Source organism: Podarcis bocagei (genome assembly GCF_964188305.1).
Source record: "Podarcis bocagei genome assembly, chromosome: 1".
NCBI classification, from domain to species: domain Eukaryota; kingdom Metazoa; phylum Chordata; class Lepidosauria; order Squamata; family Lacertidae; genus Podarcis; species Podarcis bocagei.
The window spans coordinates 136,286,985-136,305,613 of NC_138125.1; the positions used below are offsets into that span (position 1 = coordinate 136,286,985).

The 18,629-nt window shown below is 43.4% G+C and overlaps 1 protein-coding gene across 14 annotated transcripts in view; it reads right to left on the reverse strand.

Annotated features, from left to right (window-relative positions):
- Positions 1–387: 387 nt before the first annotated feature.
- COL6A3 (collagen type VI alpha 3 chain) overlaps positions 388–18,629 on the reverse strand; it is a 107,722-nt gene continuing 89,480 nt past the window's right edge. For 4 of the 14 annotated variants that reach the window (XM_081189530.1, XM_081189528.1, XM_081189532.1 and 1 more), the window contains 6 exons: positions 18,265–18,348; positions 12,455–12,625; positions 12,289–12,339; positions 6,918–7,001; positions 2,346–2,516; positions 388–1,200 (listed from right to left, as the gene is read on the reverse strand). In XM_081189530.1, the coding sequence (XP_081045656.1) occupies positions 1,160–1,200; positions 2,346–2,516; positions 6,918–7,001; positions 12,289–12,339; positions 12,455–12,625; positions 18,265–18,348 (602 nt within the window). In that variant the 3' untranslated portion in view covers positions 388–1,159. The remainder of the gene's footprint in view (positions 1,201–2,345; positions 2,517–6,917; positions 7,002–12,288; positions 12,340–12,454; positions 12,626–18,264; positions 18,349–18,629) is intronic. The other 10 variants (XM_081189535.1, XM_081189533.1, XM_081189534.1 and 7 more) reach the window with 9 other exon arrangements.

Below are 18,629 nucleotides of genomic sequence, written 5' to 3' on the forward strand. Positions count from 1 at the left end.
GGAGTGGTACCTATTTATCTACTTGCACTTCGTGCTTTCGAACTGCTAGGTTGGCAGGAGCTGGGACCGAGCAACGGGAGCTCACCCCATCACGGGGATTCGAACCGCGGACCTTCTGATTGGCAAGCCCAAGAGGCTCAGTGGTTTAACCCACAGCGCCACCCGCGTCCCAAAACCTGCTTCTGTAGGCTTTTAGAATAGTTGGGGGATCTTTTGTTCTTTAATCAAAGTGTGCATGTATTGTAATTTCCCTCGGAGGTTCAGGCTTTCCTTCTCCTAGATGGGCTACCTTCCCAGGTGGACGAGCCCCATCTGCCCTTCATCTTTGTAGTATGTTGCTTTTATTGAATAATAAGAGAAAACACAAAACACTATCAAACTCAAAAATTCTCAAAACCACAATTAAACTTTATTTAAAAGTTCTTTTGTATAGATTTCCTAAAAACAAAATCATAATAAAAATAAAATTCCCACCCCCTGCCAAAAAATACTTTTTTTCAATAGAACACACAACATTAGAGGATTGCCAAAAAAAAACCAAAAAAAAACAAAACATTCTACACCATGTTTTAAAAATTCTTTAACTCAGTCGTTGGTCCCAGCAGTGCATCTGTACTAAGAAATTCGCATTTTTTTCTTTGATCACATATGCATAAAAAAGAATTCGTATAATCCAGCAAGAGTAAAACAGAATGAAAAGTTGGACTGCTTGTGTTTCAGAACTGGCTACTCCTTCTGCATAAGGCTTTCAATCTAAAGTTATGCTCAGTTATGGAAACGAAAGAAGCAAGTACATAACAGCTGCAGTGATTTTCTTCCCACATTATTTTCTAGTCTTTACCTTGCCTAAAACAGGCAGGATACTGGGATCCAAAGGAAACTGTAATTTGTTCAAACAACTAAGATCTGTGGTGGGTAAATATTACATAATGTTGAAATTATAGAGTATATCCCAGACATATTTAGCATTCAGTCCATGAACAGTTTAGCACCATATTGATAAAGTTGTGTAGCAAAACACTTTTTTGAAGCTTTGCTTCGAACGTAAAGCAGAAATAACACAGTGCAAGGTAGTCTATACCCTTAGCTTTTATGGGGTATATTGGCAATGGCTGACTCCTGGTTCTCTTAGAGGTATGTGTTGATGTTTCGCCGTGATTTAAGTCCCTATTGTTGTTACAACACCAGGATTGACAGGAGCTGAAAAAGCAAGAATAGCTTATTATGATTTCACATCACAAAAATACAAAGTTTCAATGGGAAAATGAGAGCAGATAACAAAAATTAAACTTCAGCATCCTGGTGGACCACCTACTGCTCTCTGGTTGTGGGGACCTTGGAAAGCGATCATTAAAAAATGGAGCAGGCAAGAGTGAAGCCAGCCTAACCCTTGTAGAATGTGAACAAGGGATGGCAGAGAAATATGCCAAACTCAAATTCTAAAGGAGACTCACCTAATTTGACCCAGGCAGATCATAACTGGGACCACTTTATTAGTCCGCTTCAGAATCCGCAGTCGAGCAGATTCATTTATGAGGTGGGCTGCCTGTTCTTCTAAAAATGTTTCTTTTCTTTTTAAAAAGCAACTTTTCCAAGAAAACACTGGGGACAGTTATGCTTTCCCCATACAATTCTCTCTGATAGCAATAGAATGTTCTCCAGTCCTGTTGTTCTGATGGCTATTGCACTCCTAGCGTGTTGCTATCGGAGGTCCAGGCTGTGGGAGACTGCAGGACCTACTCTAAACTGCCCCCAAAGTGCTGCTTCTTTTTTAAAGTGTGAGTTTCCAGGCAGATTTTAATAGATACTTCATTTTAAAATCTGCCTGGATACAGGACAGGGCAGATTTAGTGCCATCTCCATTTGGTACTGGATCCGTCCATTCCTAGGTTAGCCCAATTAGGACATACAGTGCTTTCTGCAAGAAAGCAGAAGCCAGCAAATAATGATTTCATCCTCCTTCCTTTACCATATTTGAATGATGCTCTGCTGCTTTTTCCTTTATAGCTTTTCCTAGGGCTATGTCATCAGTTTTTAAAATAAATCATGAAAACAAAGTTATACTCAGTAGGCACATTTACATCTGCACAGTTGTTCTTGTTTTGGTTTGGCACAGCAGGCGAACAATCCTAACTAGAAATAGTTGTGCTACTGTTTTTAATATGTCAATGCAACTTCAATGGGACCTGTCGATGAAAGTCAACATGGCAGCACCAGCCTGCGGTGAGAATTTGACCTAATTGTTTAGGTGCTCTTCTAGTGTCAACAGTTTCATGGAAGATCCCCATTCGTTGCTTACTCTTTTCAAATAAAGGCAAGCGGCAAAAGTAGAGGTCATCCCTTACCTGAAATGCAGACTTTTTCACAGTCTTTCTGTGTGTCAAATCTGTTTTCATTTCCACCGCAGCCACCATACCAGAATCTAGCACAACTTTTGGTTTTTAGATCAAAATACCACTTGAGGATAAAGTTCCTGCAGGTCCCTTCCTCTTTTTGCAATTGACAGATATCTGTGGCTGGAAATCAGTAGACAAATAAATAATCAATGTATTGGCCAGTGCATGCTTCCTGTGAGTATCTTCTGCTTTGCGTGTTCACAGATACTCAGCAGAACAAGAAGATGAAGCACCCCCTCTGCTGATGTGCATGCTGAAGGGACAGGGACAAACATGGGACATGGGAAGTTTTATCCATCTCCAATATGTATGGCATGCAAGACGAAGTGACAACAGAAGACCATGTCGGCAACAAAGAGATGACCAAGAACGCCTATCTGCCACAGGAACAAGGAATGCAGAAGTAATGGGATGCCTGGAACACAACTGATTTAGGAAGAGGGGATCATGTCTTCCAATACTGCACCACTGACCTAGCTTTAAATGATGATACAATATATTGAGAACCTCTTGTTAGAAGGGAGCAAGGGAAGAAAGGATCTAAACGATTCCAAAGTCCTGCTTTTCGGGCAGTCTTACAAAGTAAGTGTACATTCCAGGTGAATGAGGTTTATTTATTATTTATCTGATAACATTTGAAGAAGAAGAAGAAGAAGAGGAGGAGGAGGAGGAGGAGGAGGAGTTTGGATTTGATATCCCACTTTATCACTAGTCTCAAAGCGGCTAACATTCTCCTTTCCCTTCCTCCCCCACAACAAACACTCTGTGAGGTAAGTGAGGCTGAGAGACTTCAGAGAAGTGTGACTAGCCCAAGGTCACCCAGCAGCTGCATGTGGAGGAGTGGAGACGCGAACCCGGTTCCCCAGATTACGAATCTACCGCTTTTAGCCACTACACCACACTGGCTCTTAATACCATCTGATTGTTAAATAAGGGGGGGGGGACTCAAAGTGGTTTCCATATGTTGCGAATAGAAAGTGTTATTCTGCTGGGTGACCCAAAAACTATTTTAATAATTAGAATAAAACACCACATTTATCTCAGCACCACATTAATGCCACCCTTATAACATGTACTGATGGCCCATTTTTACTGCCTCCCATCTTCCAGATGTTGTGGGAGGGTTGTAATGTGTGGGGCATCTGCAAGCACGGAGGCATTTGCACCTCATTATACCAGCAGCCACAACAGTGAAAGAGAATTCAGTGTTGCTAGCTCTTGTCTCTTGAACAGAATGAAAAATCTATGCAGACCTGACTCCTTCAGTTATCATTCAGATAATGAGGAGTTAGCACATAAGCACAACAGATTCAGTGTATGATTTTGGAAATGTCCGCCACAAACAGAAGCACACAGGATTTTATTGCCCAAGTCCAGAAATCTATGATAGCGAGAGCCCTCGTGTATCATTCCAGAGCCCCTGGAGTCTATTTTTTCTGGACTTTTGGCTCACTGACGTCCTCTTCAGGCTCTTGGGGGGGGGGTGTGTGTCTCCTCATGAGCCACAAGGTCTTTCCAGCTCTCTCCCACCATTTCAGGTGAGAATTATTTCTTTCTTTTCTGGCATATACAGGGTTGTGCGCAAATCGATTGCACGTAAATAGGAAGATGCCTGCATTACTTTCAGGTCTTGCAATGGGAGCATGGTCTCCGTGTCAGTAACTTATCACAGGATAAAGAGAAGGCTAGATTGACCCTTCTCTGTGATGCAATAGGTTTTTGATACAGGGTTGATTTCAAACAAGACCTCTTCCCCATAAAACGCTAGAGGGGACATGTCCTACATGACATTGCTTTCATCTCAATTATGCACATTTAAATAAGCTCCAAAGCCCAATGTAAACTGGATCCCAGGTGAGCAAGAATAATTGAATGGTGCAAATATCTCCTTTCAACTATACCATCTGACCTGTACCTGCACAGTGAGAGAGCACTCCAGGGACCCAAAGGCCAGCCTTGCTTTTCTCACACGGCATGCATGGTGGTGGAGGGTCTGGTTTAAATGAGACACTGGCCATGGCTCAATGCCACATGTGTCATGTTTCAGTAGGGTGTATTAATTAATATGACGCATCTCTGATTTACCTTGAACACTGTAAAGGAAGGGAAGGAAATAGTCCCTAAAGAGATATCCAGCTCAAAGGCCAACACAGCCGGAACTGCCACAGACCAACTCTATGGATCACACTCCTATGGTGATTCCAACGGCCCTCAAGTCAGCTCCCTGAGGGAAGAAGCTTGTGGCAAGAAGAGATCCGCCTGCTTGGGCTGGACAGGGACAGCTGCCCTGACCCAGGTTTGATCCGCGGGGAGGGCTTGCCAGGAGCCCATCTTCTCTGAGGAAGCCAGAATCTGCATAGGTAGACCTGTGGGTTGTAGGTCACTCCAAGTAAAGCCAATGAATTTAATGGATCTAAATTCGTCTAATGCCCATTTATTCCAAAGGAGCTACACTGGATATGACCCTGTGTAACAGTGTTCTAATAACTGGTGCCTGATGTTGCTTTCCCCTCCTAATCCACCCATTTCCCCTTGTGCATCATGTATTTTGCACTGTCAGCTTAAGGGCATGGACTGCCTTCCTGCAGATGTTGGTAAGCCAGATGCAGAGAGAGCCCTTTGGATGAGGAGAAGATCATATGCTTTGAATGAATGAATGAATGAATGACATCTTCTGAGAATTCTGCCTTGGGATCTACAAGGAACCAGGAATGGCGTGCATTTGTTTCTCACCCACCTCTCTCTCTCTCTCTCTCTCTCTCTCTCTCTCTCTCTCTCTCTCTCTCTCTCACACACACACACACACACACACACACACGGAGCTATCCAGTAAAGTGATGGAAGGATGAAGTGAAATCAGATATTCTAAATGAAGCAATTTTTCCACAGATTGGAAACATACTTTTAGGCAACAGATTCACCATGTGTTTATATACTTTAAAACAGTTGCATCATGTTAATAAATGCTTTCCAGAGCTTGAACTGACATTTAGAAAGTATGCTGCTGATATGAAAATAGACAAAATGTACTTTTAATCCATTCCTGTGCAATTAATGCATGAAATGTGTGCAGTCCAGCAGTGGGTGTGGTGTTTGTGTTGACCAAAGTGACAAGCATCTGCCAATTGTGGGCTTATTCTCTCTGGGATGAAATATTGACCTGAGTACCAAGTCCATGGGTGAAAACATACTGCAGCTTGTGTGGAATTTTGGCATGTGTCTCTTCTAAAATGTAGGAAGCAACTGCTAGAAAAAGAGCAGGCCATTGCTACTGAATCTAATCTGGTCCAACTATGCTCATCAAATTCAGAGAAGTCCAGTATAAAAGAAGTCAAATTTACCTGTCATCCCATCATGTTCATATTGCATCCTTCCCCTCCCCATTTCATGAGCTTCTTGAGATGCTTTTGACGCTTGATCAAGTATTAGTTTTCTTGAGGAACTTAGGAAGCTGTCAGAGCATCTATTGTCTGATGGTGATCCTTGTTACATAACCTGGAACAGCCACTGAGTTGCAATCCATCCCTATTTTGCATCTTTAAAATTCTGGATTGCTCAGTGATGAAAAAACTAGATTCATTCTCTTTACTTTGTTCTTTATAGTGAACAAATAATTGACTTAGCCAAGTATTAAATCCAGAAGAACCTACTGCTCTTAATGAAGCAAAATTTCACTGGCACTATGGGAGTTTTACTTGGGAATCCTTGGGATTCCACTGGGACCCACTTCCATGGGAGATGCTTGAACACTTCTCTCCACAGACAATCTAAAGAATCTGCATCTATTGATCCCATACCTTCCTGCTTCAGGGCAAAATTTTGCCTTGCATTGTCTTCTATTTTCTCATGTAAGTCATGGTTTTTGAACTCTGGTCCGTTCTGAGGGATCTTTGACCACACAAAGGTGCCTCAGACCCGTAAACCCTCCTATCTTGACTTGCCGGGCCTCTCCAGGCTTCCTCACACAGCTCTTTCCCAGCCCTGCTGCCTGAGTGCCGGGTGGACAGGGATTGAACCTGCATGCAAAGCAGGGGCTCTGACCCGGAGGCAATTTTCCCCTTTGTCTTTTTGTTTTATTTCTTCCCTGTTTCTTTTCAGTACATATAAAAAAGGTAAAGGACCCCTGACAGTTAAGTCCAGTCACAGACGACTCTGGGGTTGCGGCGCTCATCTTGCTTTACGGGCCGACAGAGCCGGCGTTTGTCCACAGACAGTTTTTCTAGGTCATGTGGCCAGCAGGACTAAGCCGCTTCTGGTGAAACCAGAGCAGCGCACAGAAACACCGTTTACCTTCCCGCCGGAGTGGTACCTATTTATCTACTTGCACTTCGTGCTTTCACACTGCTAGGTTGGCAGGAGCAGGGACCGAGCAAGAAGAGCTCACCCTGTTGCGGGGATTCAAACCACCGGCCTTCTGATCAGCAAGCCCAAGAGGCTCAGTGGTTTAGACCACAGCGCCACTCGCGTTCAGTACATATACTTCCCTCAATCCAGTTAACTTCTGGTTTCTTTTTCTCATACCTGCTCTTGCTACCTTTTTTGCTCTGCTTTCCAATTTCCTTCTGGGTAATTTCCTCCGTAACTTCTTCTTGTTCACTTTCTGTCCTGTAAATGTCGAGACCAGTTATTTTACTATGGGTTGGGGAGCCTAGGAGTGAGGCTGAAAATGGAGTGCAATTCAGCTGAGCACTGAGTGGAGTCGGTGTGCAGGGAACAAACTCTGCTTGCACAACAGGACTCCCCCCCACCTTCCTCCTGCCCCACTGAATTCAACCCACTGCTTAATTGTTTTGTTTCCCTGAAAAGGAATTGTGTTGAGTCTGTGCCTCATTTTTCCTCAGTGCAATTGAAATAACTCATGCAGCCTATACAAATAGAAATCTTTACTGAAAGGGCATTATGTATCTCAAGCAAGGAGCTGGGAAAAGATTAATTCTTCATTTTAAGTATATTATTTTTCTGTTGCTGGTTAAATCAGCATTCTTCATCCTATTCAACTGTCTGGACAAACTGGGATACAACAATTTATATTTTATGCCTATCAGGTTTGAAGTAACAGGGAGGGATGGGGACGTTCCATTGTTTCGCCAGTTCCACTCACTATCATTGTGCATCTCCATTCACCACACCCATTGCCCAAGCAGAGGCTGGCCTGAATCTTGGGGGGAAGAATTGTGCTATTTAATTTCCCACTCTCTGAATTGATATCCTTGAATTTATATTTTTCAGAAAAAGGACTCAATGGAGTCTTTACAAAAGGTTCTTGGTGTGTTCAGCCCTTCGGCTGGATGGAAAACCTTGGTTTATGCTTCTCGGTGTGTTTCACAGAGTTTAACAAATGAATCCTTTACATTCTCCACCTCTCTCTCTCTCTCTCTCTCTCTCTCTCTCTCATCTATCTATCTATCTATCTATCTATCTATCTATCTATCTATCTATCTAATCTACCTACACAAGAATGGTTCCAGGTGTGGCCACTTAACTTGCAGTGTGGCGTTGTGTACATTTCAGTTATTTTGAAATTAATGTTCTCACTATTAATCAATGCTCTTATTGCCACACTTAAAAGGTTTTTTTGGTACCAAGTAATGACTTGTTTGCATTTCCAACACTTAGGCTGCAATCTCATGAGAGAGGGTCCAATAAGCCCACAGACTATGCATGAGGTGGTCTAAAATTCTTGCCCTGATTCCATCCCCGTCCCCAACTGTCAGTTCCGAATGAAGGGATTTTTTTAAAAAAGTCATAAAATGAACAAAGGAGCACCTGAGTGTTCCTGTACTGTCACATCTGCCCAACCTCCTTTGGACTGCAGCCTTAGTGAATTACATTGGTACCTTGGTTCTCAAACACCTTGGTACTCAAACACCTTGGAACCCCAACACTGCAAACCCGGAAGTATTCCAGTTTGCAAACTTTTTTCAGAAGCCGAACGTGCTCCGTTTTGAGTGTTACACTTGAGTGCCACATTTCCGTTTTGAGTGTTACGCTTAGGTCTGTCTGTTTTTGCTATTTATTTTGCATTTTTGTGGCTTTTTTTTTGTTTTTGTGACTGTGTGGAACCCAGTTCAGCTACTGATTGATTGTGACTGCAGTACATTGCTTATCGCTTTCATTTTACAGATCAATGGTCTCGTTAGATAGTAAAATTAATGTTAAAATGCTGTTTTAGGGGTTGTTTTTAAAAGTCTGGAACGGATGAATCCATTTTGCATTACTTTCTATGGGAAAGCATGCCTTGGTTCTGGAACGCTTTAGTTTTGGAATGGAATTCCGGAACGGATTAAGTTTGAGAACCAAGGTACCACTGTAATTTGCTGCTGATACATTAGACTCCTCTGCTGTTTTAGCTGCTCCTACCATTTAAAATAGTTTTTATGGTTTAGTATTTTGTTTTGTATAACTTTATGTATTTTTTACTCTACCCTGGGATCCACTGATATGAAGGGTGGGCTACAAATAGTATTAATAAATAAGAAACCAAAATTAAAGTTGGCTCAGAACCAGTGTTTTTTATCCAAAGCATTCAACAGGGCTTGAAGTCAAGAGCCAAAAAGTAAAATTAGCAGATCATCCTCATCTTGTAAGATGATCCAAACTGTTGCAATCTAGATCTCCGCAACATAGATGCTGCTGCTCTCATTTCAGAAGGAACTCTTAACTAATGCTGGGGACACCTATGGCGTAAAAACCAAGGGAATACCTATTGAGATTGTTCAGTAAACTCAGAAACCAAGCTATGCGTTTTTAGAGGCTATGGGCAAGGGAAGATGGACTCAAGAGGCTTCAGCAACAGACCCTGCTCCCTGTATGTCTCTGTCTTGGTGCCTTTGGAAGACCTTTCTTCTGCCCCTTGCTACCGCTGCTGCTGCTATGCTTGCTCAATAGTCAACTACTCAGCTCTTTCTTTCACTTGCAATCCATCACAAAATTTATTTCAGAAAATTCCAGGATTTCTATTATGTGATCCGAGGAAGGGCTTATGCACACTTAGATTTCTTTCACTTTTTCCAAGCATGGGCCACAATTTAAAGCTCCATGTCCCAGCGCCCTCCCCCCCCCCCTCTGGAGCTTTAGTTGTGAAAACCTGTTCTTTAAAGCTCAACTGGAGCAAACATCAATGAAAACCTGAACTGACATTTGTTCTAATTCAGCTTTAAAGAGCAGCTTTTGTGGAGGGTGGAGGGAGTGCCACACACTCAGAAACCAAGCATTAAAGTATGAGCCTCTGCCTGGAAAGAGCAGGGCAACAGCTAAGTGTGGCCAAGCCCTAACTGGGGGCCCCTCTGCCTTCCCAACGGAAGTGGAAGGGGTGCAATGGATGTCCCTGGCCTGAGTTTGGAATCTGAAGCTGATGGTCGAGGGGGGCAGATTCAGCACTCCTTGGGATGGGAGAGAGAAAGCCTCATTGTCTGGCTGGCACTGAGTCATGCCAGTAGCACATGCAGGGCCAGGCAAGAGAGCGATGGGGGAAGACTCCTTTTAACCAGTCCTCTTCTTCAGGAATAAAAAACGGGGTAACCTGATGGTGCAGCTCAATTCAGCGCTGTCTCACCACCACTGCAGCCTGCCCAAGAGGATATGCCATCCCAAGATATTACTACACTTTTCAAATACTTAAACAGGAAGGAAGCATTAAGCACTATATCTGCTGAGAATTGGCCAAGGAGCCATGGGTAAAAATGACAAGATAGATGTTGGTTAACTGATGAATGTAAAAGAAGCACAGGAATGAAACAGAGTCAGGCTATAAATCTTTACACACTTAGCTGGGAGAAATCTTACTTTTCTGTCTGCATGCATAGGATTGGCTGGACAGAGGGCTGAAGGAGCCTTTTCATTGGAGATTTCTGAGAAATCACAGAGAGGCGTCTCTTATGGGATACTCCAGGGATGTGCATGTTGCCTTTGTGCATGGAACAATAGTCTACACCCAGCAAAAGATGATGCGGCGCTTTGGGGTTTTCTTTGAGTCTGGTGTTCCCAATCTGAAGCCTGCCTGACTCCCATTCATGCCATAGCCTCCAGGGTTTCTCACTGTGGTCTAAGCAGTGCTTTGTCGGGAAGGGGCTTCCTATCTCAAAGGAGACCACTGGAGCCATGATGAAAAGGACGAGGACACGTTGTTTGTACAAAAGTAGACACACACAAGTGACTATGTTAGTAATACTGAGAACAATACAGCATGAGTGGTGACGTTTACATGCTCACCAGAGAAAGGGACATATTCTTATTTTAAATTCTGGTTCTTGTGTCTCCTGCGGGGTGTGTGTGTGTCTCACCTTCCAGGTCAGCACCACCTCCTGGTGGGGGCTGGGGTCAATTTCTGACTCTACCAAGGGGAGGGGCTCCCTGACTCCCCAAACCTGAACTGGAAAAGAAGATGTCCCTTGACTCCTATAACATGACTCAACACGGAAATAAAAATATTTATCTAAGGGCAAAGCACAAAAATGCATGTGGATAAACACGAAAGAGGCGGACAAGGACAAGAGTGAGACTCAAACCAAAATGCTCTCAAGGTAAGAGGTCAGTCAAGTAGCCTTCCCTCTGGACACACTTGGAAAATGAAAATTTACAGTAAGAAAATTTGTCTCCCTCATACCCAGTGGCATCTCCTTGGGTGGATCTGACAGAAACACCCATGTGTTGCAAAATTAGGGCAAGCGGCAGAACGGCTTAGGCAAGTATTAAGATCTTCAAGAGAGAAACTCCTCTGCCTTTCAGGGGCTGCAGACAGGATTACAAACTCCTTCTTAGGGAGGCCAGTCCAGCTCCATTTCTGATGGTCCTCCTGCCAACAGGCCAAGGCTTCACCCAGCAGGGTTCCAGCTGAATGATTTGTTGGCTCTCTGCTCTGTTGCACTGTTATATTTTGCCCATTTTTAGTTTTCAGGGAGCTGCTAGTTTTTATTTCTGATCTTTTTCTTTCCTTTAAAAAAATAATAATACTCTGTTTCATTGTGTTTTGTGGTCTTAATGCTGTTAGTTGCAAAGGGCATCAGGTGTGGGAAGGTGGGCACAAATCACAATACTAGAGCATGTTTTTGAAAAGCATGGCTGAAAGGGTCACTCAGTTTGACGTCTCTTTGCTTCCTCTCCCCCTCCCTTGGAGGGTGCAGACTGGCAAGTGTCTGACCGAGATGACTTGGAAGCGCCTTCCCAGTTCTTGAAGCCCCTTGGTTGTGGGCCAACTCTCCCAACCTGGTCCCTCCAGATGTTGTTGGAATCCCTGCAGACCCAGCTGGCACAGCCAATAGTCAAGGTGATGGTTGTCCAACAACATCTGGATGGTCCAGGCCCTGAGATCCAAAGAGGCTGGATGTGACAGAGTCGTCTTCTTCTCCCTTTTGTTTTAGTTTTTATCCTCCATCTCCCTGAAAACTGCTTAGAGCTCCCCTTCCAAAAACAGATCCTGAAGCTGAAGGAGGAGAAGTTGACCAACCATGACTAGATTCCTAGGTCCACAATCCAGGTGCAAAGCCAAAGGTTCTGATATGCTAGATGTACTAGATAAAATCTCACCACATCCACAGGATGGGTGGCTAGCAGAGATAGGGGAAGGGGCTTCCCCCATTCCATCCTGTTAGAGAAGCCCTTCTCCTGGTGGAGTCAAAGCTGGCGCTGCCCACCAGACGATGAGGCGGCTCCGTCCCAGTTAATGAGACTGCCCTCTGGATGCAGGAGACAGAAGAAAGTGCAATATATTTACACCAACATTGCTTTTCTAGGTCTGATAGGAGGCATGCAGACGGAGATGGAGAAGTATGGGACAGCAAGGCAGGAAAGCAGGAAAGAGGCACATGGGTTACATTGGGCAAAGCATCCAAAAGATGCATCCAGTATAATGACACATAACTAAACGCATAATCCTCTCCATTCCTGATTTTACCTGATAAGGGACTTTTCTCAAGGACAGGCAGCTGCATGACTCTTTCATCTGCTGTAGAGAAAAAGTGTGTGGAATTTGTTTTTAAACTTTTATCCCCTTCCGCTCTGAAACGTTGCTTGACAATGTTTAAAAGTGCAAAATGGGTTAACCCTCTGTGGGTACTTACATGGCTTCAAGCATCTGCTAATGCAGTCAGCTTCTGTCTCAAATCTATTGGCGTTACCGCCACACCCACCATACCAAACCTGGGTGCAGATCTTGTTTTTGAAGTCAAAGAACCACTTAACCTGATACTCCTTGCACTGCGTGCCCATGTCAAGGTCCAGCAAGCAAGGATCTGTCAAATTTGAATTTCAAAATGTGCAAATGTTAAATGATTCTGAAAAGGTTAAAAGCTGCAAAAAAGCACAGGAAGCAAGAAAGGGGGGGGGAGCCATTTTCAACAGCACAAATGAAAGGGAGCTTGATCTGAACTACTATCCATCTCCTAATGTCTTCCTTCACAGAAACAACCTGGGAAATAATAATGTTGTGCCCATTCCTAGTAAAATCACAAACATGCCAAGCAGCCAGTGCATGCAGCTCAATGTTTTATTCTGCTTTAATTTTACTTTCTGGCATGGATTTGCTGTAAAAGCTGATAGGCTCGTACATGCCTCCGCAAGTCTTTAGCCACATCCAGTGCAGTGTAGTAGAAGAAGAAGAAGAAGAAGAGTTTGGATTTGATATCCCGCCTTTCACTCCCTTTAAGGAGTCTCAAAGCGGCTAACATTCTCCTTTCCCTTCCTCCCCCACAACAAACACTCTGTGAGGTGAGTGGGGCTGAGAGACTTCAAAGAAGTGTGACTGGCCCAAGGTCACCCAGCAGCTGCATGTGGAGGAGCGGAGACGCGAACCCGGTTCCCCAGATCACGAGACTACCGCTCTTAACCACTACACCACACTGGCTCTCAGTAGTCAGAGGCATCAAAAAAGCATAGTGGAGAAATGCAAGAATGGTGCAATGGTCAAATGTTACAACCCAAGTGACGTTCATGGGTGGTTCCCCAAATCACAAAGATAGCGCTGTTCCAAGTTGGCCACCCATAAGCACCTGTATCCCAGGTGCAGACCATGGCTACAATAAATATGGTTTTTCCCATCGGCTAAGGGGTACACACAACTGAGAAACTTGGCTTCCCATTCAGCCTCTAGCCTGCTTCCCACCCAGCTGATATATACGTCCTCAGTCCAGGCGCAGTGAGGTGAGTTGGCTATCTGGAGGCAAAATCCTCACCTTGAGGGAGCTGGCATGCTTGAAGCTTGGAAGTCTAAGACAAGGAAGTGGGCTCTTAAGCAGCTTTCAGAGCCAGCTTTGCCTGTCAGCTAGTGGACACAGCACCACAGCACAACTGACCAGTTGAGGATAGATTCACACATTAGGAAGGAACTTATTTCCTGCTATAACCATGCTTTCTTTTGAGACAGAATCAAACCCTGAAGTATATTCCAACCTCCATGACTACCTTCTCCCCAAAAGGCTTCTTAGCTTGGGGCATCTAATGCTGCCAGGCTCTCCTTGGCACATGACAACATGGGAAGCGAAGAGCAGGGAGCAGAAGGAGGCTTTGAGCCAGGCTGGGGCCGCTTGGACAAGGACATTCATGAGCATGGGGAGAAAGGGTAAAGTTGGGGACTTCAGTAGGGGCCAATATATTATAGGCCACCCATTTGGGCTTAAGGCTTTTCATTCCATGAACCTCATTGCCTTTACCGTGAGTCATGGCTTCCCTTCCCTCTCCTTGTGCTCTCCTGTGTTAAACTTGAGACTGCAAGCTCCTTGGAGTGGAAATCTGCTATTTTGTTTGTTGCCAACCACTATACCACTCAGAGTGGCTGGGGGAACCCAGTCAGATGGGTGGGGCACATTATTATTATTATTATTATTATTATTATTATTATTATTATTATTATTATTATTAAAATTGTGGCTTGCTCGCATTATTACTGCTGTTTATGCTCATTTGTGGGCCATCTCTTTTAACTCTGCACACCCATGTTGCTCTCATCTGTAAGCTCAGACAATATTCTGCTGTATCTATACTGGTGACCAGTATAGGAGCCTCCTCTTAATACCACAGTAAAATACCACTATTTTAATATGTAAAAAACAATTGCACTACCCCTGTAATGGGCACCAGGACTCAACATATAGACCGTCTACCTTAGATACTTTGCAGTAGGTATCCAAGCTCATAAGCATTTTTGTACGTGACAATAATGACAGCACTCTTGCACTATTGGTAACTGTAGGTGGAAGCAAGGCAGGAAGAAGCACTCTGCTATTCAATCAAATTTACACCCCGGCTAAGGAGAAAAAGAGAGCTTCACGTGTGAAAGCAGCCTCTGAAGACAGAAGTGTGTTGATTTGATAATTCCTGATATTCTTCTGCATTATCCTTCCTATGCTTGCAGCTTTTATTATACACTTTGTGAGGTGTTACTGTGGCTCATAGACCTGTGTTAGGTCTCCTGTGGCTCTCTTACAAAAACAAAAAAGTTAATAAAAAGTTAAAACATCTAGACAAGGACAAGCGCCTTCCAAGAATCTGCTCAGTGCTCTGCTAAGTGTGTCATACAAGATGGAAATTGGTGACAAAAAAGGACCAAGTGCAGTTATACACATAAACTGAAGGTGAACATGACATAGAGTGATGCAAGTGAAGGGGGGAAAAGACAGAAGAGATGAATCGAGGACCACACCCTGGAGCGCACGACTTCAACAACAGAACAAGCAACATACAACCTCAGCATCACCACAGAACATCCGGGAAACGGGCTTTCAGCAAGGTAACTTATTTGGGCCCAGCTCTCTCAAAAACTTTGGAATTCTTAATTATTTACGGAGGTGCCTTTTTTGTTTTGTTCAGGTATATGGAACAGCATATTCAACACAGGCCAGCTTGTTTGAAGACAGTTATATGCAGCACTCAATGTGCATGAGAAGAAAAGCTACTGAATTTCTTTTTACAGGTGTTCTTCATAGCAGCTTGTAGTCTTCAAAAAATTTAACACCAAGTACTCAGTTCTGAATCCAAGAAAACTGACCAAGGAAATTAGGAACTTGGATAAGATAGCTGAGGCAAGAACTGATTAATGTGCAACAGACAAAATAATGTAAATTGGACTGCCTAATCCACAGTTTCCCAAACTTAGGTCTCTAGCTGTTTTTGGACTACAACTCCCATCATCCCTAGCTAGCAAGACCAATGGTCAGCGATGATGGGAATTGTAATCCAAAAGCAGCTGGAGACTCAAGTTTGGGAAACCCTGGCCCAAGCTATGAACTATATGGCTTTGAATTTGAAACAATTATGTGGCACAAGTGATGTCTATTGTTACAAGTGGCCAATGCATAATGAGCAGAGGGCTAGTGTTGACATGATAATCTCTACCATCACATTTAGAAAAACAAGCAGATTTGCCATCAATTATTTCTATCTTGCTTTTTGAGAAATAAATATGAGTAGGCAAATGAGATTAGCATATATGCCTAACATATAACGGGCAGCAAAAGTTCTAACAGATGTTTCAATCCAATAATTATGTGAGAATTGCATTATATTATAATTATTAAAACAGAAATATCAACAGACTATTGGCATTCACACACACAACAATTACACATTTATAAAAAAATGTTATTCATCCACATAATTGTTAATCACTGAGTACAAGCTATGTTAATTGTTCATTAATGGTTTATAAATGATAATAAACCATTAATGCATTGAGACAAGGCAAACAGACAAGCAGAAGGACTTACAATGTGACACAAACTTTCATAACTGAATACTTTCCAGTGAGCCACAGGAAAATAAATATTTTCACTATCCCTTGGTGATTTTTTATTGTTGGCTCCATGATGGCCATGGCATGGGAAGCTTAGCCACTGCCTGCTCAAGGAAGAGAAGCCATGGCAATCTGTCCCCCCCCCCCCAACTCGATGAGGCTTGCTTATTACTCAGTTAATTAGATGGTCAGAGTTTTGAGGGAAACGTCTTTCAAGGCATGTAGATAATGTGGGACATTCAGCCTCAGACAACCAACGTGCTAAGCTCCAAACAATGCATGAAGAGGTTAAGAACACAGAGTAAACTGTCCTGCCCCTCTGTTCTCCCATTCCATCATGCCAACCCTCCCAAGGAAGGAGGTCTAAGCTGGATGCTCCAGGCTCAGACTGTGTGGCTTAAGCAAGCCATCTTTGTGTTTCTATACAAATAATTTAGAAACATTTACCATTTTGGAACCTAAGTTAGACTGCTGGTTTTTTCTTGCTGCTGTATGCAAAAGCGCATGAATCCGACCTTTTTAACTTCCCAAACATTTGGTCCCTTTCTATGCTAAGGGGAAGTGGGCAACTTTGGATGTAACTTAGAACAGGGTATGTTAGAGATCTAACAGTCTATATTTCCACTCTTGGCTTTGCTGTGTGTTTTGCTGTTTTAAATGTCAGCTGGGCTGTCTCACCAAAGACTACTTGCCCCAAACCTAGATCTAGGCATCTAGAGAATTTTTTTTTTTATAAAAAATTACCTAGTATTTTCCCTTTTATCCAAATTAGCCAGCAGATAAAGGTAAAGGGACCCCTGACCATTAGGTCCAGTCGTGACTGACTCTGGGGTTGCAGTGCTCATCTCGCTCTATAGGCCGAGGGAGCCGGCGTTTGTCCGCAGACAGCTTCCGGATCATGTGGCCAGCATGACTAAGCCACTTCTGGAGAACCAGAGCAGCGCACAGAAACACCGTTTACCTTCCCGCCGGAGCGGTACCTATTTATCTACTTGCACTATGACGTGCTTTCAAACTGCTAGCTTGGCAGGAGCAGGGACCGAGCAACGGGAGCTCACCCCGTCACAGGGATTCGAACTGCCAACCTTCTGATCAGCAAGTCCTAGGCTCTGTGGTTTAACCCACAGTGCCACCCGCGTCCCTATCAGCCAGCAGATAGCTGATAACATAAAAAATACACCTTTGTTCAATACCTGTGAAAGAATAAAACCCATGATCTGGGGATCCATTCTCTGATACAGAGTGTGCTGCCCTTCTAAGGATGCAAGCCTAAACATGTCTACTCAGAGGTAAGTGCCACTGAATTCAGTGGGCCATACTTCTAAACTGACAAGACTGGGATTGCACTATTAAGCATTAAGTTGTGCAATGCTGAAGGAGGGTCTAATGGGACACAGGTCTCCTCAGAAGAATTTCAGCACAGTGCTGGGATGAAATGAACTGTGCACATTGAAACTGCTGGCATTTCTTCCTGGGTGATTTTTCTAGGGATGCAGACAGTGCGTTTCAGTCACTAGTATGACAGAAATTATGGATATTCAAATTGCAGGTGTTTTCCTCTCAAGCGACTACTCCCATCAGCAGGCTCCCCTTTTCTTTGTGTTTTCAGTGCAATGTTCAAAGCGGCAGAGCCACATTCATTTGAAGACCATGCATCTCGCAACTAAGAAATGCACTTGTCATTGCTTTCCATATTACACTGAATCAGTCGAGCACCCTGCTGGCTTTTCTTTGAACATCTGAAACACCTGCTGAATTGTACTGCTTTTCTGCAAAGCTCACTCCCCCCTCCTCTTTACAAAATTAATACGTTCTACATTCTTGGCTTGGTTGGTGGAGCATCACTGAGCCTCAATTATAATGACACTACTTGTTGGCTCTCCCTAGCATTTGATTATGAATGCCGGGTGCTCCATATGTTAATGGACTCCCTTTAATTTAAAAATTTGCCTCTTATTTGGGAACATCAAGGTGCTATGAAACATTATGTGCATCTTTTATGTGCATCCTCTTTACAGAAATTATTTGTCCTTATTTCAGAAAACATGCCACCTAAGTGTCCAATACTTTAAAAGTGAAAAATCTGTCAGGGAGCCCAGCTGAAAATGGGACACCACTTTGACACCTCAGGAGCCCTGGACTTACCTGTTTCCGGTCCTTCCAAAGGGGCAGTGTTCACCATCAGATTGGCTACAGCTGCTGCAGGTAGCTTGGGCAATGGCATACTCTCTGCAAAGGGAAAGCAAAGAAATTATGGAGCGTGAGGGGTACCTCGTGTACATTTCCATTTATATCAAAGTCACCCACAGAAATCTCTAGCTGGGAACTAGAGGTGTCATTTTTTAACGGAGGAAGAAGAGATTTCTTTTTACAAACCACTGAATTAAGCTTGGTAAATAACAGTTGGGACATCATTCAACATGAAGCACAAGATTTTGAAATGAGTATTGGTTTCCACTGGGGACATTAGTAACAGATGTTTGATTAACTGAGTATATAGATGAATTTCT